The following is a 26,833-nucleotide window of genomic DNA, read 5'->3' as shown; positions in this document are numbered from 1 at the left end:
GTAATGTACGAGGCTGGCTTCCCACATCGACCGTCGTCTTGTGCCGAACCGCGCCCAGTACGGAACTTGACGCACGGTTCCACAACGGTGGTTACGACAGACACACTCTTCACTCTCCTTCGCAGCCAAGAAAAGAATAACAACACGCTGGTACTGTTTGGATGCAACTGGTAATAACGTCGTCTTCGTTGAAGTTTCGCATTTACGGGACGCACGTTGTAATTACGTGAATGGCACATTAATCGCTTGCCTACGTGACGGTGCTTATACACTGAAGAGGCACAGAAACTGGTAGACCTGCGTAATACCGTGCAGAGCTACGGCGAGCACGCAGAAGTGCTGCAACGCGACGTGGCGTGGACTGGACTGAAGTCTGTAATAGTGCTGGAGGGAATTGACACCATGAATCCTATAGGGCTGTCCATAAAACACTAAGAGTACGAGAGGGTGGAGATTTCTTCTGAACACCACGGCGCGAGACATCCCAGATATACTCAATAACATTCATGTCTGGGGAGTTTGATGGTCAGCGGAAATGTTTAAACTCAGAAGAGTGTTAGTGGAGCCACTCTGTAGCAGTTCCGGACGTGTGGGGTGTCACGCTGTCCTGCAGGAATTGGCCAAGTCCGTCGGAATGCACAATGGACGTGAATGCACGCAACTGATCAGACAGGATGCTTACGTGCGTGTCACCTGTAAGAGTTGTGTGTGGGCGTATCAGGGATCCCATACCACTCCAACTACACAGGCCCATCGCCACTATATTTGAAACGAGACACTTACGACCAGGCAACATGTTTCCAAAATGGCTCTGAGCACTATGCGACTTAACTTCAGAGGTCATCAGTCGCCTAGAACTTAGAACTAGTTAAACCTAACTAACCTAAGGACGTCACACACATCCATGCCCGAGGCAGGATTCGAACCTGCGACCGTAGCGGTTTCAGACAGTAGCGCCTAGAACCGCACAGCCACTTCGGCCGGCAACATGTTTCCAGTCATCATCTGTGCAACGTCGGTGTTGACGGGCCCAGACGAGGCGTAAGGCTTGGGTCGTGGGGTGCAGTCATCAAGTGTACAAATCATCGAGCCCATATCGATGGTGTTTCGTTGAAAGGTTCGTACGCTGACTCGTGTTGATGGCCCAGCATTGAAATTGCAGCAATTTGTGGAAGAGTTGCACTTCTGTCACGTTGAACGATTCTCTTCAGTCGCTGTTGGTACCGTTCTTGCAGGATCTTCCTCCGGCCGCAGAGATGTTGGAGATTTGATGTTTTACCGGATTCCTGATACTCACGGTACACTCGTGAAATGGTCGTACGGGAAAATCAACAGTTCATGTCTACCTCGGAGGTCCTGTGTCCCATAGCTCGTGAACCGACTATAACACCACGTTCAGACTCACCTTAATCTTGATAACCTGCCACTGTAGCAGCAGTAGAAGATCTAACAACTGCGCCAGACACTTGTTATGTTATATAAGCGTTGCCGACCGCAGCGCCGTATTTTGTCTGTTTATATATATCTCTGTATTTGAATGCGCGTACCTGTACCGGTTTCTTTGGGGCTTCAGTGTATAAGAGCATCGGGTTTCCGCTACATTGTACACTCCTGGAAATGGAAAAAAGAACACATTGACACCGGTGTGTCAGACCCACCATACTTGCTCCGGACACTGCGAGAGGGCTGTACAAGCAATGATCACACGCACGGCACAGCGGACACACCAGGAACCGCAGTGTTCGCCGTCGAATGGCGCTAGCTGCGCAGCATTTGTGCACCGCCGCCGTCAGTGTCAGCCAGTTTGCCGTGGCATACGGAGCTCCATCGCAGTCTTAACACCGCGACAGCGTGGACGTGAACCGTATGTGCAGTTGACGGACTTTGAGCGAGGGCGTATAGTGGGCATGCGGGAGGCCGGGTGGACGTACCGCCGAATTGCTCAACACGTGGGGCGTGAGGTCTCCACAGTACATCGATGTTGTCGCCAGTGGTCGGCGGAAGGCGCACGTGCCCGTCGACCTGGGACCGGACCGCAGCGACGCACGGATGCACGCCAAGACCGTAGGATCCTACGCAGTGCCGTAGGGGACCGCACCGCCACTTCCCAGCAAATTAGGGACACTGTTGCTCCTGGGGTATTGGCGAGGACCATTCGCAACCGTCTCCATGAAGCTGGGCTACGGTCCCGCACACCGTTAGGCCGTCTTCCGCTCACGCCCCAACATCGTGCAGCCCGCCTCCAGCGGTGTCGCGACAGGCGTGAATGGAGGGACGAATGGAGACGTGTCGTCTTCAGCGATGAGAGTCGCTTCTGCCATGGTGCCAATGATGGTCGTATGCGTGTTTGGCGCCGTGCAGGTGAGCGCCACAATCAGGACTGCATACGACCGAGGCACACAGGGCCATCACCCGGCATCATGGTGTGGGGAGCGATCTCCTACACTGGCCGTACACCACTGGTGATCGTCGAGGGGACACTGAATAGTGCACGGTACATCCAAACCGTCATCGAACCCATTGTTCTACCATTCCTAGACCGGCAAGGGAACTTGCTGTTCCAACAGGACAATGCACGTCCGCATGTATCCCGTGCCACCCAACGTGCTCTAGAAGGTGTAAGTCAACTACCCTGGCCAGCAAGATCTCCGGATCTGTCCCCCATCGAGCATGTTTGGGACTGGATGGAGCGTCGTCTCACGCGGTCTGCACGTCCAGTACGAACGCTGGTCCAACTGAGGCGCCAGGTGGAAATGGCATGGCAAGCCGTTCCACAGGACTACATCCAGCATCTCTACGATCGTCTCCATGGGAGAATAGCAGCCTGCATTGCTGCGAAAGGTGTACTAATGCCGACATTGTGCATGCTCTGTTGCCTGTGTCTATGTGCCTGTGGTTCTGTCAGTGTGATCATGTGATGTATCTGACCCCAGGAATGTGTCAATAAAGTTTCCCCTTCCTGGGACAATGAAATCACGGTGTTCTTATTTCAATTTTCAGGAGTGTATGTACGCTGCAGCAACGTCGTCATACAAAAACGTTTCGATCGCCCCTGATAGAAATACTGTTTAGATGACCGTTAGAGACAAGTTAGATAAGCGATATCTCTGCGTTTCGCTGGCAACACGATACGGATTGCGCTGTTCGTGCTCTAATTGGAAGGTGGAATACAGAGTGTGCAGTTGTCCCTCTGTGGCGCGACAAGCGGCGAAGCGTGCGGTAGCAGCTGAGGGCAGGTCGGCGACGTCTGCGCCTCGGTGTCAGCCGCCACCGTCTCAGCAGCCTGTCCGGCTAAGCAGGCGGCCGCGTGGAGAGCACGTGGTCACGCGGGCATAGCGACAGCCGTGCGAACAGCAGCGGTGTCCACTGTTACACACTGGGGAAACAGGAAGACTGACAGTATGCAAAAAATCTTGTGAATAACCGCTATCTGTATGAGCCGAGCTATCGCAAAGCCGCGTACAACATAGAAAGAATATTTTCTTGTGTAAGTGGATAACTAACCGATGGAAACTTAAGGACTTATTTTCGATTTGAGATAAGGTATGTAATTAAGTTCACAACTAGAAAATTAACATCTCTAAAACAAAGATGGACATGGTGACAGGTGCTATCGAATTGCCCCAGACATTAGCAATTAGCCATCACACAGGACACACTGCTAATTACCTTGTCATTAATTCGTAAGTAATTAAAAGTAGACACATAGGTACGCTCCCTACGAGACTAAAGTAATACATAGTAATAAGAGAATTTTGCGTTTATGGTTTCTTACATATTTTATGTATTTACAGACTCCAAAAACTTTATGATGCTATTACGCTCAGATAAAATGCTTTGGAGGATACTACTTCACTGGCGTACCAGCATGTCTAGTTTGGTACGCCCAGAGCCAAGGCAGCTTGTATTCTTCCAATATCGTAAAAGAACTGCAGAACGAATCTTCCACTTCGCAGCCAGATATTCGCTGTTTTCAGTCTCCCGCGGATTAAAGCTGTGCGCCGGGAAAGATAATTGCATAGAGGTGCAGCAACGAGCGATAAGTCCCCAGATATATGGTGGGAGTAGTGCACAGATAACGGACACGTGGAGGCAGACAAGGGAAAACACTGACGAGAGCCTAACTAAGAGGAACGCTAATCAATCTGGGTGGCAGCAAAGCCACACGTGCTATTTCCACATAGCGTGTGCCTGTTCCTGGAGAGTAAAGACTCAAACATTTTTCACAGAGTATGACTCTTGTTCTTATTAAGCGAAAAAAGTGGTCCAACTAAAACATTCATATTTCTTTACGTACTACACGAATATGTAATAAAAAATTGGGGTTCCTATTTTAAAAAACGCGGTTGATATCCGTTTGACCTATGACAGCGCCACCTAGCGGGCCAACGATAGCGCCATCTGGTTTCCCCCTTCAAGCTAGACGAGTTTCGTTCTCTGTAGTTTTTTCGTTTCATGCTTATTTCGTGAGATATTTGAACAAACAGAGCCCGAACTCTTACGGGACTCGGTAAGATTTTCTGCCGTGAGTAATAAGTGTAAGGGACAGGGCACTATGAATATAGTGCGGGACAATAAGTTGCGAATGTTGGTCTCACAGGAGGCGTGCCAGAGATAAGAGCGTCTGCCAAGCAAGCAGGAGATCCTGGGTTCGAGTCTCGGTCGGGGCACACACTTTCAACTGTCCCTGCTGACTTATATTAACGCCTGTATGCAGCTAAGGGTATTCACTTCATTGTAATTTACTTAGCTTGTCATCTTGACGTGGCTCCAACTCTTCTTGTCTAGGGGTCTGATTCTTGAATCTGAAAATCTAACATCAGGTCATCTCGGTTGGTCTGAACTAAATAAATTGGAAGATTGCTGTTGCAGAACTTTTTTTACGTAAATATATTTTCCATTGATTTTCTCACAGTTTAGTATATCATACAGTATTTTCGTTTTTGAAGATGGCTCTCAGCACTATGGGACTTCAGATCTGAGGTCATCAGTCCCCTAGAACTTAGAACTACTTAAACCTAACTAACCTAAAGACCTCACACACATCCATGCCCGAGGCAGGATTCGAACCTGCGACCGTAGCGGTCGCATGATTCCAGGCTAAAGCGTCTAGAACCGCTCGGCCACACCGGCCAGCATTTTGGTTTTTGACATTAACAAGGCCTCAATTACATTTCTCTCACCTTTTATACAAAAGTAGCCCGATCACATCAAAGGCAAGCTTACGACTCTCTCGTTCTGCGGAAATAACGACATTCCAAAGCGTTCACAATTTTTCTTAACAAATGAATTGCTTCTAGTTTTCGTTACATTATTAATTTCGATTATTATTTCATAAATGACTATAGAAGTTATCATTGTAAACAGCGCAAAAACGCGTAATTAATAATAGGAATTTTGTGTGTACAAATAATTCGTAATTTCAATGTTAAAAAAAACATTCAGAACTAGTACTTATCGATTATAACTTGGAAACTAAAATATATATAAAATAATTCCTTTTCATAAATTTTAGCTCGAAATATAACATGTACAAAATTATATGCAAGTTTTCAGAAGAGCAACTGAGAAAATAGTGACCTGTCCACAATTCGAAAAAAAATAATACTGGTATCGACAACTACTGTTGATGGAAAGTAATGCTAGACGCGGATGTCCCCTTAAAACGTCAACCGTCAAGTGGGTCATGCACTACCTTATGGCGTCGTGCAGACGCGGCATGAAGGATCACGTGGCCGGCACGCCGCTCTCTGCTCTGAGTTTGCAGAGCGTGGAGCCGCTACTGCTCGGTCGAGGAGCTCCTCATCTGGCATCACGACGCTGAGCCGTCCTGCAAGAGAAAAATTCTTGGCAGTACCGAGAACCAACTCCTGAAAGAGTTCTGCTAGTTCTGCAAGGTTCGCAGGAGAGCTTCTGTAAAGTTTGGAAGGTAGGAGACGAGGTACTGGCAAAACTAAAGCTTTGAGGAGGGGGCGTCAGTCGTGCTTCGGTAGCTCAGTTACGGACATCTTCTGCAAACAATTCGTGCGAGTGTCCGAAGTCACAGGTTAAGGGCACTGGATATGATACAACGGGTCACCTTTGCCAACACTTATCTAGCCTCTCGCATCCCCCACCTGGCACAAGTTCTTCCTATGCCGGTGGTGTTGGCCCGCCGAATCCTGGCGGCACTAGGATATTTTGTGAGCACAGGTCTGCTTTTTAAGGTAGGATACGAAACCCTCACCCTTCCTCGTAGTCGTGGAGGTCTTGGACTAGTCCACGTACGCGACCGAGCAGTGGCACATGATAAAGATGTGGACACGACACCAGACAAGTCTGACGGGCAGCTTGATAGACGAACTCGCTCCACCTTCTCGTTCGGCTCCGGTAGCGGTGGCTCACATCTCACCATCGCTTGCCCATATGCGAACCTTCTTAGTGGAACACAGTTATGTACATATGGAACTACCGACTACCAGGACGGCAACGGCACGTGATATATATCGCATCTTGACTCGACGACGGCCGAATAATGCCGTAGAGCGCCGCCAACCAACAGTTACGTGGTCAGTGGTATGGCGTACAGTGCACCACCCACACCTTGATACGGGAACGCGCGCACTGTGGTATCAGGTGGTAAATGGGAAATACGTGACTCGTTCCAGGTTGCATACAATTCATATGGCGGACGAGCCACTGTGTCCGCAGTGCAACGTTATAGACACAGAGGAGCATCGCCTGATATGCGGGCCTTCGGCGGACGTATGGTGTTTGGTCAAAAAAATGATCGCCTTCCTCCTTCGGGTGGGACCGCAAACAATAGAACCACGCACACTACTTCTCCCAGATAGGACATATTATCCCCGAACGAAGACAAACGCAGTGACTTGAATTCGAGGTTTGACTGTGCGTTATCTTTTCCGTGACGGCAGTAAGAATGTGCTTGACTTTTGGGCCTTACTACAGGAACATCACTCACAGCTTATGAGACATCCGAGATATCGAACATATTACACAAACTTTTTAGGGAGTGCCTTGCTTGATCCCTCACCCAGTTGGGGTGTCCCGGGTAGGAGAATGTAATTATTGGCTATAAGTACCAGAACAAGAAAGGACCAGGACAGTGGAGAGGATCCACAAACACACGTGAAGACGTACCCGACACCAACGCGAGGTATGCCGGGATTAGCGAGGTACGCACCTAAAAGAAGAACGTAGACCGTTATTGTTTTGTACTGACAGAAGCAGGATATTTTATTTTATTTTTTTCACTGTTATGTAAAAAAAAAGTCCACTTATTTACGTTTCCCAGAAAAATTTTATTTTATAAAGTCATCGTCTTATATATTTTTAAAAAAATGCTAGAAGCAGTTTATGTTTGTTATTGTAAAAAAAAGTGGTCAGCGTGACAGGAAAAAAAAGTAAAAAAAAAAATTGGTAGAGCACTTGCCCACGAAAGGCAAAGGTCCCGAGTTCGAGTCTCGGTCCGGCACACAGTTTTAATCTGCCAGGAAGTTTTATATCAGAGCACACTCCGCTGCAGAGTGAAAATCTCATTCAGGATTTGTGATGTAGTTCCTATTTAATAAAACTGTTTCAGATATACAAATATTTCAATGAGTCACTTGAGGAGTTTACTACTCTTGAATGTAGTAGTAAATTTCATGATGTTGAACATTAACTTCGAACTTTTGGATTTATAAACCGAGCTTGGTAACATCATTGATGAGCTTTCGAGCAATCGAAGCTGTAATTACTAGTCACATAACATTTGTTATTATCAAACAATAGTCTTCTTTTGCTCAAAAAGATTCTCATAATGAATATTAATTTACCGTGTTCAACCTAAACACTACTCAGAAATGAGTCTACGTTTGTATAAGTTTTATTACAGCTGGAGTAATTGCAGATAATAAACGTCTGCTCGCCCCTTGAACATAACCAGGCGACAGCAGCCGACCACGATGGCCATGCTTTGTTCGCCCGACCTCTTGTATTGCTACTCGTGCACAGTTAACTGATCATAGGCTGCAGTGTTTCACCTGAGAGCCAGAACCGTAGGCCATGTGTATAGTACGACGCCAGAGACAATCATTCATCGAGCACGAGAACAGGATTACACCATATCAAAAATGGCTCTGAGCACTATGGGACGTAACATCTATGATCATCAGTCCCCTAGAACTACTTAAACCTAACTAACCTAAGGACAGCACACAACACCCAGCCATCACGAGGCAGAGAAAATCCCTGACCCCGCCGGGAATCGAACCCGGGAACCCGAGCGTGGGAAGCGAGAACGCTACCGCACAACCACGAGATGCGGGCCTACATCATATCCAAAGGACTTAATTCTGTCACTGTGGCCTCTTCACGAGATGCATGTTGACAAACGTGATACGCCCCTCGGTTGATAGTGAATTGTGGACATAAATCTCCCTGCGGCGCATAACGCCAATGTTGTGGCTTGTCTCATTGAGGTTCGTTGACCTTTGTTTTTCTGATATTCTCCTGTTGATTAAAGAAACACACCACGAATTGGGCTGCCGTTCTTTCAATCTTATACATTACAAGCGTTTATCTAACTTGTAAAGGTTTCATACTGACGCGAGAAACTCAGGAATTGGTTGAACGAAGTTTGTTTAAGCGGCAGCTTTCTTGGGTAAATTATATTTCAAATGGTTCAAATGGCTCTAAGCACTATGGGACTTAACATCTGAGGTCATCAGTCCGCACGGCTTAAAACTACTTAAACCTAACTAACCTAAGGACATCACACACACCCATGCCCGAGGCAGGATTCGAACCTGCGACCGTAGCAGCTGCGTGGTTCCGGACTGAAGCGCCTAGAACCACTCGACCACAGCGACCGGCAAATTATATTTATTTAGGATTCCACCAATTAGTTCTTCTCTGTTATCTCCCTACTTTACGAGAAGATGTATGTAGTAGTTCAACTATAAATCTTTGTGGACAAATTGCTATTTGATGACTGTGATTGGTTTCAGTGACGAACCTCCGATTGCGTTGTGAAACTGTTTGTAGTGTTTTCGTCTATTTATGTTGAGAGATAGATGCCACTCTTATAATTAAACGCTTATCATCTGCTACTTGTCCTATATATCAAATTTTGTTTATCGGTTTGAAGTCATTGTACACGAGATTGTCACTTCCTACGAATCAAAATACTATGGAAGTCCCTCTTCATTAATATCAGGATTTCTGTTGTTGTCCCATGATGATTATCCAGAATGTAACGTCAATTTGTGATGAGAGATGCAATTTCTTATTATTCAGTCTAACAGTATCGGTAGATTTTCTTTTTTTCCTACGAGCGTGTGATTTGAGAGCGGTAACATCCAACGGCTAATGTGCACTTACAGTCTATCCTGATCTTCCGTTGCGTGCTGCAGTTGGCAGTTCGTTACCTTTGATGGTATCCAATCATATGATAGTATACGGCTGCCAATGAGAATCGTTCATAAAATTTATAATCTTGGACGTCACAAATATGTGGCTGTTTTCTTTTTTCGAATATATCACGATTTCCAAAGTCGTGGTTAGGCTGGGACCTAATATAACATCTTAAATTACTGCGAGTGGAACGAGCAGCAAAGAAATTACAATCTTGTTTGTCTCATATATTTCACTGTCTTTTCGGAATATGTTGCGATTTCCGAGGACGTGGTTTGCGTGGGACCTCAAACCACAGCACATCAACGATGTTTACAATCATTTTTGTCACAAACTTTTCGCTGTTTTTCCGTAATATATCGCGAGTTAATTGTTCCATAACCACTCATAAATATGTACCATCTATCTTTATTTATTTTTTGTCTTCCATATAAATTCTGGTCTGATGAAGCTTCCCACCGTCCATCCCATTCAAGCTTCATCATGTCTGTGTAACTTCTGCAAATTACATTCATTTGAACCTGCTTACTGTAGTCAAGCCTTAATCTCCCTCAAAAATTCTCCCGTACTTTGCCTCCCTACCAAATTGATTATTCCTTGAATCCACAGCATGTTTCCTATCAATCAATCAATCCCTTCTTTGAGTCAGTTTATGCTATAAATTTCTTTTCTCTGAGTACTATACCATAATTTGACCACTGAATCTCCTTTCCTCCCTACTCCTCCCGTTTCAACCTCCCCCCCCCCCCCCGCTCCGTAGCAGAGCGCCACCCAATGCTGCTCTTAGTAGTCCTACCCTGTCCACACGATGCCCTTGCACACTGCCACATGCAGCACTGCATATTCTCCCACCCCTACCCTTCTATCCATCCCCCTTCCAGTCTCATGGTCTTCCTTACTCCCATCAACACTGCTGCTTACATCAGGTGCAGTTGTAGTCATGCTTTGCGGGTGGTGCAAGTGGCCATGTACGCATGAGTAGCTGTTGTGTGAACATGTAACCGTTTTCTACTTCTAAAAGGTGAAATATTTACCATACTCTATTTCACTAGGGTGAGACCTAATAAATTAAGAACTAGCGATGTTATTAGCTGTCCTTCATCCCACTCGTAGTTTGCAATGTTTACTTCCCATCATTCATCACCCGAACCATTACCAACATGCTACGGAAAAGCCACTGACACCGTAAGTTCACTTTCACGCATTCAACATGGAATGGAGAATTAACCAGACTTTGGTATGCTATCGGAAGTCTTACAACATTTGCAGGAAACATGGGAATGGCGAGGGCGTGGCTTCTCTTGGTGCTGGCCGCGCACTGCTCCCGGTCGGCGGACATCTTGTTCGTGGCGCCCACGTGGGCTGTGAGCCACGCGCTGCCCCTGCACAAGGTGGTGACCGCGCTGCTCGACAGGGGGCATCACGTCACCTACGTCACGCCGCACCCCCTCCAGGTAAGCTGGCTCTGTGGGTCTGACGATGCTACGCACTACGCACTCTAGAGGTGGGCCAAACGGTTATTCTGGAGTAGCCGTTATCACAGTTCCAGTTATTCTTTGATAACCGTTATCGTTAACCGTTATTAATAACTGCCAAGTTATTTTTCGCTAGCGAATACCGATAACTCCGACAGTTAAATAACGACATAGTTGGAATCCATCAGTTAAACTGATGGGCTAAACTGCGATTTTCCGATATCAGTGATTTCTGTGAATGCTACTTTTCAGTATCTGTTATTCTTAACTGTGATTTGTCGCAGTTAAGAGTCGCAGTTAAGGAACCTAAGTCGCGTATCCCTCCGCCACTGCTATTTCTGCTACTTCCGCGATTTCTGCGACTTCTGCTACTTCTGCGACTTCTGCTACTTCTGCGATTTCTGTGACTTCTGCTACTTCTGCGATTTCTGCTACTTCTGCAATTTCTGTGACTTCTGCTACTTCTGCGATTTCTGTGACTCCTGCGATTTCTGCGACGTACCACCGTATGAAAAAGTTACATCTGTCCACACAGAAAATTGCATCTCAACAAACCTGTCATTGGTAAGTATGTTTTACGTTTATTCTTCCATTGGCTTTAATTTTGTATTAAAGAAACAACTTCGAAAATATTAATAGTGTAATTAATATGTAAGTAGCCGCACAGTACCGTAATAGTTCGTGTTTAGAAAATGAATTCTAACATATTGTTATGTTCATAGGTACCTGAACTACATTTCAGTCACTCAGTAAAGTGATAATTCAAAATATCATTGTCAACAGATCTGAAGAAATTGCCAGTCTTTAGACTGTTTTCGTCAGACGAGAGGTTAGTTTCTAAGCGTTTTGATGGACTTAATTACTTCAGTGAGATCGTTCTTGCGAATGTGATATAGTAAATATTAGCAAATGTGATATAGCAAATATTAGCAATCTACTCTGTCAATTATATTGCTAGTAATTAGTGACAGCAAAAATTGTTTAATAATCCTTGTGTTTTTGCAGACGCAGTTCTGACTGATTACTGGTTGCTGTACATGTCTATCCACATCAAGGCTGTTGAGAGAGACTCGTGAAGATTCAAGACAGCTCTTAGAGGATTTGCAGTTTAAAAGTGAAATAATTATGAAATAAGTGTGTGACTGATTAAAGTGTTTTATTGAAGTTGTTGTGCGATTTTAAAGGAATAATAAATGTTAAATACATTGAGTGAATAATAAAAATCTCATTTTCCACATGTTAAGCCGTCCTATGCCCGTAATTTTCCGCCACTTATTTATTGGTAAACACTTGTTGGATACCGACGTGCCGCCCCTCCCCCCCTTTCTCCACAATCTTGGTGTGACACTGACCTGTAACAAACATATCCCGAAGTCTACAATATGCATTTTGAGGCTGTTGATATGAAAGTGGGAAGTACAGATCTTCCAGTTAAATCAGGAATAGCTTAAGTGCATTACTTGAAAGTGACACAGGAAAAGCTTACTTATGTAGGTGGTAGTAGTGTCGGCAAAAAGTTCTTGTGTGTGAAGTTGCCATGTAGAACACCAGGTGTAAAACTTTTCTCCCGAGTTTTGAACTGTGTCGGAACAAAAGTGAGGCATTCATATGACTGTTTTCATTTCTCTACACTTATACAGATGTCTGAGTTGTGCTGTGTTAACATTGCAAAGTCCTGTAGGTATGTGGAGTATTAACCAAAACTGTCATATTGGAAGCAGAATCAAACACATTTGTTACGTTACTTGATATTTTCAGGAGAAAAAGGCAATGTTGCTTCTTATTAATATAATACATTCAGAGTCACAGCAGTATTTGACCAACCATAACTGATGCTGAATGTGCATGTCGTCATATAATATGAAGGGCTTATTTCAATAGTGGTACAAGTCCATTACCTACACTTTTCTGTCTATAATGCTTCTGAAATTAGTGATCCAAACAAACATAAATAAAGGTTCATCTCTAGCAAGAAGCCATATGCTTGAATATTTCTGGTATCTCAACTGCAGATTTTTCAGCGCTCATTTAACTTTACGACTCTATATCTCAAAATTAACAAAAATGGACTTCTACCACTATTGAAATAAGCCCTTCATATGCACACACAGCACATCGATCTCGTGAGGCACAAGGCTCTCATAACGAAGTACGTACGTCGGTCAACAGATGACACTAGGAAAAGTATGTTAACTGCGCTTTTTAGTTGCTACTTGCGACTCTTAGTTGCGATTTGTCACAGAAATCGCAGTTTGACTCGGTAGCGAATAGCGTAGTATGAACTTTGCTCAACAGATGGCAGTGCTAACTGCGCTTTTAAGTTGCTACTTGCGACTCTTAGTTGCGACTTGTCACGGAAATCGCAGTTAGGCTCCATAGCGTACCGCAGAGATGGGCGTAGTACGAACTTTGACCCACAGATGGCACTGTTAACCGCGCTTTCTAGTTGCTACTTGCGACTCTTAGTTGCGACTTGTCGCGGAAATCGCAGTTAGACTCCATAGCGTACCGCAGAGATGGACGTAGTACGAACTTTGGCCAACAGATGGCACTGTTAACTGCGCTTTTTAGTTGCTACTTGCGACTCTTAGTTGCGACTTGTCACGGAAATCGCAGTTAGACTCCATAGCGTACCGCAGAGATGGACGTAGTACGAACTTCGGCCAACAGATGCCACTGTTAACCGCGCTTTTTAGTTGCTACTTGCGACTCTTAGTTGCGACTTGTCACTGAAATCGCAGAAAGCAGTGCTAAATTCGACCAATAGATGGCTCACGTCTTTGAATGTGAAATACTACTTGCGACTGCTAATTGTGACTGAAATCGCAGTTAGATTCTGTAAAGTTGCTACTGTGATATCTGTGACTTCTCAGTCACTGTGATTTCTAACAGATACGCGATTTCCTGCCCACCACTAATCAGTTTAGTTATCAGTATAACTGCGAGTAGTGAGAAATAGCAGGAATGTCGTATGAATCGTGTCATAACCTTAGCTTATTAACTCCGGGTACGTTTTAGTTGATGTTAGAACGATTATTAGTGTTTCGTATTATATGTTTGTAGGTTGTCGGTCGCCATTAGAAATATTATCTTCGCAGCTGCGACAGAAAGTACGCGGAACTTCGCCAAAGCACTGTTTAAGTAAAATGTTAACAACGTGCGTTTTTAAGTATGAAGTAATATGTAAACTGAGTACTGTAGGTTAAATTCGAAGCTTAATTTCTTGTGCTGCTCACATAATAGAATAAAGTGTACAGCCTTATAATACAACAAAAAATATACGTATTGTGACACATTCGTTTACTCCTGTGCTGTAAAAGCTAGTCCTATTGGGGAAAGTGTGAGTACGCTAATCCAAGTTTTATGTCAGATTTGCAAACTGCTCGATTTCTCCAGCGACAGCATGTTTATAACATATGAAGACATGCAGATCGAAAAGGTTGACAGTGTTACATTTCTGGGACTACAACTCGATAATAAATTCAGTTGGGAAGGGCATACCACATTTTTTCATTCTGTTATTTCATAAGGGAGTATATTCTGTGGGAACTTATCAAACGTAGCAAAAGTTTTTCGCATGTAAAAGCGTGTAATAAAAATCGTTTGTGGTATCAATTCAAGAACATCATGTAGGAACCTGTTCAAGGAACTTTGTATTCTAACCACTGCTTCCTAGTATATTTATTCCTTTATGAAATTTGTTACAAGTATTTCCAACTAATAGCTTAATACATAATATCAGTACTAGAAATGGGAACAGCAATCTACATAAAGACCTAAAATTACTTACCTTGGTCCAAAAGGGGTCCAATATTCAGGAACATGCATTTTCAATAAACTGCCAGCAAGTCAGCAACCATTAAAAACTTGGTTTCAGATAAGGCACGGTTTACAGTGTGTTTGAAAGACTATTTGATACAGAAGTGTCTGATTCCACCCGTCATCAATATGCCGGAAATGGCTATTTTAAGTGTGTCTATGACGTCACTACATACACATGGCAACAAACACGAAGATACATATAAATAATACAATAACATTTCCCACCAAAAATACAATCAAACCAATGGGACAACTGCGGGAAGTTGGGGGTTTTAGGGTGAGGACAAGCTAGTAAAAAAAAACACACCATGACCCCAAAACACAAAATGAAGAACAAAAAGAAAAAAAAATTACAGCAGTCTGCTACACCAACAAACATCTGCAGGAATCGGACACTTCCCTTGAACAATATAGGTCAACTATAGGTGACCATACCAAAACACCAATACCCACAACTAAAAGTACGAAAATTGGAATCAGACATTTCCCTTGACCTATATAGGTCAACGTCAGATGACGATACTAAGACATCAACACACACAACTATGAAAATGGGAATCGGTCATTTCCGGTGACCTATATAGGTCCACCACAGCTACTGATGCCAAAAAACCAACACCTACAACTGCGAAAAATAAAACCACAATCCCAAAAGTCCACAAATCAATCATCCCTACATAAATTAAATCACATTCAATACATCATAAATACACAAAACATCACAGCTAGAAAAAAAAAATTAATTACCACCAGCAAATTCCGGCACTGCAACCTAGATCGACAGCCCCCCCCCCCCCCCCCCACACACACACACAAACCAACTCATAAACACTGTGCCGTAATGACATTCACACACCACAACACCTTTACGTCGAAGCAGACGGGTGGAATCAGACGCTTCCATTTACCCCTCCTTCTACTCTGTAGATGAATATCGTAACAGAGACTGATAGACCAGCTTAGGTAAAAATTCTGCTATATTTCAGTTTTGACAGCACTTGGTTGCAACAGTCAAGATCGGGTATTCTGTGTACGATAAATTTATTAAAAGTACGTAACTGTGTTTTATTCTGTCAGTGTACCAATTCTGTAAATATTAGCAGTTACTGTGATATATTTACATATTTTGACAATCTCCTGACAAATGATGAGGATAATTATTATATTCCACTGTATTATGTTATACTTTCTGACATGTTATTTGTCATTCGCGATGGCCAGCGGCTATTTCCGTAGCAGTACGAAAATATTTGTTCGCTCCAGTTACTATCCTCTCTGGGAATATCACCTGGAACTACGACCTTTAACTGGAATCATCGAGTCAGGAACGTCTAGACACACAGTTATTCCGTTACCAGCTTCCAGGTTATCTGTGGTGGTAGCCCGATAACTACCAGAGAACTAGAACTACGAGCCAATAACGATAACTGTCAGAGGAGAATACCGGTCTCTGACAGTTATTTCCATAGTCGCTCGAATTCCTAAGTAACTTTCCTTCTACTACCCGTCCAAGCTAAATTAACACGTAAGGCGGTGGCTTAAGGGAACGACCGTACTTGTTAATGCCTGTACTGCAGCTCCTATCAGCCACGGCTCGGACATTAACTTTATTTAATTGTTTATGCTAAAAGTAACGAAGGCCCACGAAATAGTACACACTTCTTATCAACAGATGGCGCGCAGTCTCACAGTTATTCCCATGGTCTGTAGAACGCTTACGATCTTCGATCAACAGATGGCGCGAGGCACTGTTGACACTAAACAGTTATTGAAATAACTGCCAGAATCAGAGGAACGGTTATCGCAGTAACCGTTACTTCTCAGTAACCGGTTATTTCTATCAGTTACGTTATTTTTGCCACCTCTAACGCACTCCAAAGGCACCTTCTGCCTAACTAACAGTGTGCAGATTTCCCAATAGCAAGTGTTACATTGTTAGAGCTCCTGATACTCGTACACCCGAGACAATAATTACGAGGGTTGGAACGTAAATAGTGCCAACTATTTATTCACAACCGATGCAAAAAAGTTACATGTTTGCACCTGTTACTGTCCTTCAAAGTAGTCACCAGCGTTGTGAAGAACCCGTTGCCAGCGATGTGGAAGTCGTAGTATACCGTTAGCAGAGCCTTTTGTTTCGATAGTGCGAAAGGAGCGATGTAAAGTTATGGTCGTTCTCGTGTACGAGTGTGATGCTGTTATCTTAACGCATTACGTTGTTCCACAGCAGACCTTCAATGCACAGAATTACTGTTCGTTTTTGGAGCATCACCTGCGACCGGATTTGGGAAAGAAGCGGCGGCACGTTCTGTGCAACCCACCCATCATTTTGCACGACAATGCGCGGGCGCATACAGCGCAAGCTGTGCTTGCTCTGTTCGGTCGATGGGACTGGGAAGTACTGTACCATCCACCATACTCCCCGGACTTAAGTCCTTGTGACTTTGATTTGATTCCGAAGATGAAGGAACCATTTCGTGGCATTCACTTCAGAACTGTTTCCAGAGATTCGACAGGCAGTAGACCGCTCCATTCGCACCATCAACAGAACAGGCTCTGCCAACGATATACTACGCCTTCCACATCGCTGGCAACGGGTTCTACACAACGCTGGTGACTACTTTCGAGGACAGTAACAGGGACAAACATGTAAATCTTTTGTGTCGGTTGTGAATAAATAGTTGCCACTATTTAGGATCAAACCCTCGTATTTACCTTCTTCCTCTATAGAATAGTCGTTGTAGCGTTTTAGGCGAATTTACACGAAACAGTCTGTCAGATTCGGATAGAGATTTTGACCAGAGCAGTTTATCGAATCTAGCAGATTGTTTTTGAGTCACAGTACAATGCTCTTCGCGTTGTAGGCAGTACAATTATGGTAATAAACTAAAGTTCAGATTTCCGACTTTTGCCAAGATGAGAGAAGACAGCATTACCTAAAATATTTTCTTAAGCTCTTACATGAATGTTCTGCAAAGTTTTACTTGTGCTATTCAGCTTTAGCTGCTTCGGCTATACAATCAACACTTTGGTGTTGAAAATTCTGATATTGTGAGAATTTATTTATTTATTTATTCGTTAGTACTGACTTCTGACTAGCTGCCAAGGAGATTTATTATGCGTCTTACAAGTCGAAGTATTATTATTTTCAGTCTATTTTGCATTTACATTAGGCTTAACAAGGTGAGGATTCCATTCAGCAATATTATGGAAAACAATTTGTGGTAAGTTCCTATGAGACCAAACTGCTGAGGCCATCGGTCCGTCTTACACACTACTTAATCCAACTTAAACTAAGGACAACACACACACACACACACACACACACACGCTGACGGAGGACTCAATCCTCCGACAGGGGGAGCCGTGCGAACCGTGGTAAGGCGCCTGAGACCACGCGACTACCCCGCGCTGCCAGCAAAAAAAAAAAAATGGTTCAAATGGCTCTGAGCACTATGGGACAACTGCTGAGGTCATTAGTCCCCTAGAACGTAGAACTAGTTAAACATAACTAACCTAAGGACATCACACACATCCATGCCCGAGGCAGGATTCGAACCTGCGACCGTAGCGGTCTCGCGGTTCCAGACTGCAGCGCCAGAACCACGCGGCCACTTCGGCCGGCCGCTGCCAGCAATGTTCTGTTGATGTGCTAATATACTACAGCTGCGTGTATTGTGCTAATATGTTAATATGCAAGTACATTAAATATAATATAAAATATTAAGGCGGAATTACGATGTAAGCTATAGTACATGTTCGTACAGGGTGTCGAGAAAAGGGCTCCCTGATTTCAAAATTAAATATCTCAAAAACAAAGATCGATAGAGGAATGCAGTACACGGTATGTTTATTGTGAAAGCTGTAAGAAGTTTATACAGCAGTTTGAAATAATAGTTACAAAAGCTGCTAAAAGATGGCACTGTACGCTGTACAGCTCATATCAGCGTACATAAGTGAAATAATCGTATGAAAACAATCTTTGCAAACAATCACATCACAATGTTTTCAAAATGTTCACCATTGGCACTACAGAGGTGGCGCAAACGAAGAATGAAATTGGCCATCACATTTCGTAGTGTCTCAACCGAAATGGATTCACATGCCACAGAGATCGCCGATTCAAGCTCGTCCAGCTTGGCGGGATGCTTCGGGTAGACCATGTCTTTCACTGTGCCCCACAAAAAAAAGTCACAGGGAGTCAAATCCGGCGAATATGGAGGCCAATCCATGCCTGCACCAGTAAATTTGCGATATTCCAAAGCAATGACTCGATTCCCGAAGTATTCCTCAAGAAAGCGAAACACTTGTTCGCTCTGATGTGGTCGGGCTCCATCTTGCATAAACCATTCAGTACCTGGTCGATCCTCTAACGCTTGCTGTGTGGCGACAAATTGTTCCAAAATTGCAGCGTAACGTGCACAAGTGAGCGTTTCTCGAATGAAAAAAGGGCCAATAATGCCTCTGCTGCATACTGCAGCCCACACAGTAACTTTAGGAGAATACAGGGGTTTCGCTTCACACCAATATGGCTTTTCGGAACCCCAAAACCGCCAGTTCTGCTTATTCACGTATCCATTCAGGTGGAAGTGTGCTTCATCTGTAAACCAGATGCAGCCAACATCAAATCCTTCACTACCAATCATTGTGAGCATCTGATTAGCCAACGGAACCCTTTGTTGCACAGCTCGTATGGGTATGGCCTGATGCGTTTGAATTTTGAATGGAAAAATGTGTAGGCTCTTTCTCAGTATTTTATGCGTGCTGGAACGCTTCAAACCAGTCTCAGATGCAATTCTACGGACGGATGACATTGGATTTCGCTGAATAATTCCAGAAACTGTGGCGATATTTTCAGGCGTAACTGCGGTTTGTTTGCGGCCAACATGCCCCGCTAGATCATCAGTTACGCTGCCTGTTCGTTGAAATTTTGCGAAGAGCGTACGAAGGTTTTCGCATCGGGTCCTTTTGGAACATTAAATCGTGCTTGAAAACTTCGCCTTGTTGCCGTAGGACTCTCTTCTAACCTGTGGTACTCTAGCACCGGAAAAACGCGTTGTTCGGTGTAGTACAAGGTTTTAATCTCTTCCTTCGGTACGCTAACCTCCTTTCACGTTTCAATAGTGGAACTGATCGCTCTGGGCTTCGGATCACTATTTATACTAGGCATTACGTATGGCGATTACAGCGCCATCTGTTAGCAGCTTTTGTAACTATTATTTCAAACTGCTGTATAAACTTCTTACAATTTTCACAATAAACATACCGTTTACTGCATTCCTGTATCGATCTTTGTTTTCTAGATACTTAATTTTGAAATCGGGGAGTCCTTTCTGGACACCGTGTATATTGCAAAAAAGCCTATGCTCTGTTAGTTACATGTACTTATTGTGTGGTACTGTAGAGCTGAAACCGAGTATTAATGTACCAGGGGCGATAAAAAGTTTCCGTGTGAGGGCGTTTCTGCAGCGTGTACGTAACGTACGTGAATCCGGTGCGCATGCATAAGAACCGTCAAGTAGTCACGGGATTAATGTGCCACTCGTGTCTTTCCGATGTGCGTGCGGTAAATACGGAAACGTGAACAATGGCGACGTTATTACCAAATGGGTCCAAACAGAACCAGTGTACTGTTATTACCAGGTGTGGTCCGCCCCTCGTAGCTGAGTGGTCAGCGCGACGGCATGTCATACCTAACGGCCCGGGTTCGATTCCTCCGTTGGGTCTGGGATTTTCTCCGCTCAGGGACAGGGTGTTGTGTTGTCCTTATCATCATCCTTTCATACCCACCGACACGCAAGTCACGGAAGTGGCGTCAACTCGAAACACTTGCACCAGGCGAACGGTGTACCTGACGCGAGGCCCTAGTCACACGGCATTTCTGTTATGTATGAAGCGGACTATGGGCCTCGTAGAAAAAGGGCGACCCAGCTGAGTAACGCAATTTGACACTCTCTGATCACGAGGAGTGGCCATTAATTGTACGCGTTGATCACGTAGGCTGACGTGAGGATCAGTGAACTAGACGGGATGTATCTGGAACATCCTAGGTGATTAGGAAGTTAGTAGACAGGAATACAATTAAATACTTAGCTTTAATTCAGCATCAGCGATGAACGTCGATCTTGACTTTGTACAATAATATTTACAAGTGCAGTTATAGACTGACTGCGAATACTTCTTTCCAATTCTGATTGCTTCACACATACAGATCAATTGTCAATGCATAAACTGAAGCTGCGCGGAATTAGCCGAGCAGTCTATGGGGCTGCAGTCCTGGACTGTGCGGCTAGTCCCGGCGGAGGTTCGAGTCCTCCCTAGGGCACGGGTGTGTGTGTTTGTCCTTAGGGTAATTTAGGTTAAGTAGTGTGTAAGCTTAGGGACTGATGACCTTTTCAGTTAAGTCCCATAAGATTTCACACACATTTGAACAAAAACTGAATGTGGCGCCGCCCGCATCTCGTGGTCGTGCGGTAGCGTTCTCGCTTCCCACGCCCGGGTTGCCGGGTTCGATTCCCGGCGGGGTCAGGGATTTTCTCTGCCTCGTTATGGTTGGGTGTTGTGTGCTGTCCTTAGGTTAGTTAGGTTTAAGTAGTTTTAAGTTCTAGGGGACTTATGACCACAGCAGTTGAGTCCCATAGTGCTCAGAGCCATTTTGAATGTAGCGCCTGGCTAGGTCGTAGCTACAGACTTAGCTGAAGGCTATGATAACTAGCGTCTCTGCAAATGAAATCTCTGAAGCTATAACATGTGAACCATTCCTATTAATGTCAGCTGTAGAACTGGCCAGTGCGCCAGCTTGTCTCGTCAGACCAGCCGAGTGGCGGCGCTCGGTCTGCTAGCGTCGGCAGTGGCGACTCGCGGGTCCGATGTGTACTGACGGACCGCGGCCGACTTGATGCCTACAACCTAGCAAGTGTGGTGCCTTGCAGCGACACCACATTCCTCCTCCGCAAATCGGCGAACGCCCGTGGAATACGGCTTACGACCGCCTCGGGGAGGCCCCCATTCTGACATATGCGGAGAGGTGGGGAGCCGAAATTCAGGCGATGCTGTGCCATCCGCAACCCGCCATTCGGACCGCGGGAAGAGAGGAAACGCCTGTAAACCTCCCGCAGGGTGCACGCCAACATGAGCTGCTGGCGCCTTTATAGCTATGGGTGGGGCCGAAGGATCGACCTCTATTGAGTCGGGGCACCGGACGGGCGAAGACATCATTTCTGGAGTGTGCATGAGTTCCACTCCGGAGGACAAGTGTTCCCGTGGACCGATCTTCTTCGCTTGACCCAGAGGGGCACCAGGCTGTCGCAGCGATGCCTCCACTGCGGGCGCCTCCGGCGCGCTACCATGAGTCTGCGCCGGCGAGTCGTCGTGTGGTAAAATGGTAGGAATCGTCGGTAGCACCGGCGGATGAGACGAGACAGTAGATGGTTCCCAGGGGCGCTGACCGAACGGCACCGTAGCGGAAAGCAGAGGGCGAGCGGCAGATTCCTTGCGACTACAGAGGCGCAACTGTTTGATATGCCTGCGCACCTCACCAGAGGCACCCAAAACCACATGTGCCCTTGAAGCCAACGCTTAGACCCACGACATTGGCGACAATAAACACCGTCGCCAGGGGCAAAAGTAGGAGTCCGCCTGTGGCAAACTAACACGATGCGGTGGATGTAACAACGTCATCAAATTCCGATGAGGACGGCCATGGAGCAATTCAGCCGGCGAGCGGACATCTCACGGCTGAGAACGATATGAGGATAAGAAGAGCAACAATGCGTCATCCCGAGAATGTGAGTGTCGCAACTTTAACATCTGTGATTTGAAAGTCCTGACCAACCTTTCAGCTGCACCGTTGCACTGTGGCCAAAACGGCGCTCACGTCAGATGTTGAATACCGTTGGTTTTGCAAAATGATTGAAGCTTTACGGACATCAATTGTGGCCCACTGTCGGATACAATCGTCTGTGGAAGACCTTCAATACAAAAAATAGCAGATAATGCTTGGATGGTGGCCGATGATGTCGTGGAAGACATCCGGACAACAAAAGGAAAATTACTGTATAAATCAATCACGACCAAGCATCGAGCATTCCAGAATAGACCAGCAAAATCAATGTGTAGGCGCTGCCAAGGGAATGTGGCTTTCGGCCATGAAACTAATTTCTGCGGTGCCCGTGCTGATTGTTGTTCTGCACACACCGCGCAAGAAGAGCAGATCTTTGTAATCGCTGCATCGATTCTGAACCAAATACAGTGTCGGCGAGCAAGTTGTTTCGTCCGCACTATACCCCAGTGTCCTTGATGGAGAAGATTTAAAACAGAGGACTGTAAAGCACGGGACACTACTACCCTTGACTGATCATTATGAGTACGCAACAACGCACCACGCCGAACAAAAGGTCTCTGTTTGTGAGCAAAAATTCGGCGATACAAGATCCGTGACTTTGACAACGGCCATTGAGTGGTAACATATCGCAGGACATTAGCAAGGACAGGGTCGATAGCCGTGGCTGTGGCTACACGACGAAAATCTATCGGAAAAGATTCGACCACGTCATTAGTTTCAGCGTCGATGAACATACAAGCAAGTTCGGAAGAATCGAATGCTTTATCCTCAGCAACAGGTAACCGAGACAACGCATCGGCGTTTCGGCGCTTAGCTGTGGACCGATACAAAATATCTTAGCGGTGCTGCGAGATGAAAATAGACCACCTGATAAGTTTCTACGCCGTATGTGGACGTTCAGGCTTGCTCGGATGAAATAGCGATGTCAGTGGTTGGTGGTCGGTGATTATTGTAAAGTGACGACCATATAAGAAGTCATGAAATATCGTCACACCAAATATGAGAGCTAAAGCTTCTTTCTCGAGCTGCGAATAATTTCTTTGCGCAGAGGAGAGCAATTTTGACACAAAGGCAATAGGTCTATCGCGCAAACCATCTTTATGCGCAAGCACAGCACCGATCCCGAAATCAGATGTATCCACCATTAACAAAAGAGGTTTCTTGGGATCGAATAGTCTGCAGCTGCTTCACATTCGTCGGCGATGTAAGTCTCATATGGCACGGACGTGAGTGGGACTGATATGTATGCCTTGCGCATTAAGTACATGTCCCAGGTATGGCAAGTCACTGGCAAAGAATACACATTTGCCCTTCTGTAAGCGAAGACCGTTCTGTCGCAGAACCAGAAATAAGGTCCGTAGATTAGCTAAATGTTCTTCCTCCGTCCTTGCCGAGATCACAATATCGTCAAGATAATTGATGGCTGTATGGACCGACGCACAAACAGTCTGAAGGTATTGTTGGAAGAATGCAGGGGCCGACACGCACCCGAATGTTAGACGTCGGAACTTGTATACCATAAACCCAGATGCGTGTTAACTACCAATACGCGTTGGGATTCTTCGTCCACCAGAATTTGCAAGTACGCATCGACCAACTTCGAAAAATATGTGCACGGACATAGTTTATCCAAAAGATATTCAGGACGTGGCAAAGGAAATGGCGCGGTCACTAGCTGCGGATTCACAGTTGCCTTGAAGCCCACACAAAGTCTCAATTTTCCTGAAGGTTTCGGCAAATTGATTGAGGGCGGTGCCCAGAGGGAAGCCTCAATATGTTCAATGACACCTTGGGCTTCCAAAGCGTGTAATGTTTTAGCGACCTTATCACGCAAAGCGTGGGGAACCGTGCGTGCTCTGAAAACTTTCGGTTGCGCGTATGCTAAAAGTTCCAAATGTGCTTGATAATTCTTGGCGCCACCCAGGTCCGGTGTAAAAATGTCGGCAAATTCAGCACAGGGACGTGGAACACTGTCCGAAGGCACAGTCCGGTTCACTAATAGGACATTATCGGAAATGGAAAAGTTAAACAAATGAAAAGAATCCAAACCAAAGAAATTCACTGAAGAAGTAGAACGAAGTACGTAAAAAGACACAAGTTTTGTTTGTCCTCTGTACGTGGCAAGAAGGCTGCACTGACCTAATACAGGGAGCTTCTGTCCTGAATAGCTAGTCAACGTATTGTTTGCGTCACGAAAAGGGGGTTTGCCCAATAGTTTGTGTCTTGATTTATTAAAGAAACGGCAGGTCCCGTATCGAGCTGTAATCGAATCACGCTGCCGTAAATGTCCAAGTCCACTAAACGTTTATGGTCTTTCCTACGACACGTGCAACATCGACAGACACAGGCACGAAATCACAAGCAGTGGGGCGGGACTTCCGTCTATGTCTACGCGCGCTACTGGTAGAACGAACACAGTCACTATACGGTAGAGTGTCACTGGTCGGTGTGGGACGCACACCATGAATTTCCAACGGAGAATGCTCTCGAGCCACAGCAGTCTTAGTTCGATTCCGATTCCGGCGGGAAGCAAAGTGCCTGGAACGATTTTGAGTTTCCGATTTGAGCTTTCTTTGACAAACAGATTGAACATGTCCATTTTTGTTGCAAAAAATAGCAAACAGCCTGACGTGATAAGCAAGTTTGGCGCGTATGCTTAGTAACACACCGCGGGCACGATTTCAATACAGCATTTGCCTGCCGGCGCGGCACACCCGGCGCGGCCGGGCACGAGGGCCGTTTACGGCGCTGCAGGCTTGCTAATCTGACACACTGTTGGGGAAGTTTCAAACAACTCCCGAGCAAAATCCAGTGTGTCTTGTCGATCCAATATGTCGATCACTAGGGCAAAGGAGGGACTGACAAGTTTCAAAATCTGTTCCCTGATATGTGTATCAGAAACCTTCTTGTCAATGGCGTCACGTACAATGCTATCCGAGTACGTGAGGCCACATTGACATTCAAAGGCACAGTCGCGAGTGAGGCCTCGTAAATATGCCACCCACTCCCGATTAGTCTGCCCCATCGCACGTCTTGTCCGGAAAAATTGGTACCTCTTTGCCACAACATTAATAGTCTGCAATGCTGGCAGAATCTCTTCGTATGACAAAGTAGCTATTTCTCGTCGGTGAAACAACTTGACTGTCACACGATAAGTGGACACTCCGACACACGCTAAGAGAAAAGGCTGCCGCTCGTTACCTTGAACCCTGTAGGCGGCGAGATGAAAGCCAAATTGCCGCGGCCACTCCGTCCAGCTTTCCAATGCAGGTGCTACTGAGGTGGTACTGCGCGCTGGGGCTCCAATAGCGGTGGCGCGCCGGCGGCCGTATCTTGTTGTACCGCACGCTGACCTTGGACGAGCTGTCCAAGTGCATCCAGTAACGCTAGCGTCTGCTGATTCTGCAATCGGTAAAATTCTGACAGTACACCTGGTGTTTGTGGCGTGGCCATTATACAAATGAAATCAGGGCAAACTCAACTGGGCAGTATGGGAGCTACGCAAACCACTGTCACCCACAGTCACTCGTCTGTCAGGAGTTTATTATCCGTCCAACAGTATAGTTCGTTAGAAGACAGGAAAAACACACTTTTTATCTTTGTATCACAGCTAACCAATTAGCAGAAGACTCGTCGCCATTTTGTTATGTATGAGGCGGAACTACGGGCCTCATGGAAAGAGGGTGACCCGGCTGAGCCACGCAATTTGACTCTTAGTCTGATCAAGAGGTGTGGCCATTAATTGCACGCGTTGATCACGTAGGCTAGACGGGATGTATCTGGAACATCTTAGGTGATTAGAAAGTTAGTAGACAGGAATGTAATTAAATACTTAGCTTTATTTCAGCATCAGCGGTAACGTCGATCTTGACTTTGTACAATAATATTTACAAGAAATTACAATGAAATGAACACCCTTAGCTGCTTACAGGCGTTGACATACGTCAACGGGGACAGATGAAAATGTGTGCCCCGACCGGGATCTCCTGCTTACATGGCAGACGCTCTAGCCATCTGAGCCACCGAGGACACAGAGGATAGCGCCACTGCAGGGATTTATCCCTGGCACGCCTCCCACGAAACCCACATTCTCAACGTATTGTCCCTCATTACATTCGTAGTGCACTACCCATTATACTCATTACTCGCGGCGCGTTGCCGATTCCCGTAAGAGTTCGGACACTGTTTGTGCATTCGCACAGAAGAAGAAGATGGTCAAGTGGCTGGTCAGCCTTAACTATATATATGCTAAGATGGTATCTGTTCTTTCGGACATGTCCGAAAGAACAGATACCAT

General features: G+C 45.4%; 1 protein-coding gene across 1 annotated transcript in view; it reads left to right on the top strand.

Moving 5' to 3' along the window:
- LOC126094441 (UDP-glucosyltransferase 2-like) overlaps positions 1-26,833 on the top strand; it is a 108,064-nt gene that overhangs the window by 4,945 nt on the left and 76,286 nt on the right. Inside the window, exon 2 of the mRNA XM_049908810.1 lies at positions 10,666-10,850. Within this exon, the coding sequence (XP_049764767.1) occupies positions 10,671-10,850 (180 nt within the window). The 5' untranslated portion in view covers positions 10,666-10,670. The remainder of the gene's footprint in view (positions 1-10,665; positions 10,851-26,833) is intronic.

The sequence above is a fragment of the Schistocerca cancellata genome, chromosome 8 (genome assembly GCF_023864275.1).
Source record: "Schistocerca cancellata isolate TAMUIC-IGC-003103 chromosome 8, iqSchCanc2.1, whole genome shotgun sequence".
NCBI classification, from domain to species: domain Eukaryota; kingdom Metazoa; phylum Arthropoda; class Insecta; order Orthoptera; family Acrididae; genus Schistocerca; species Schistocerca cancellata.
This window is presented reverse-complemented; position numbering and strand designations above follow the sequence as displayed.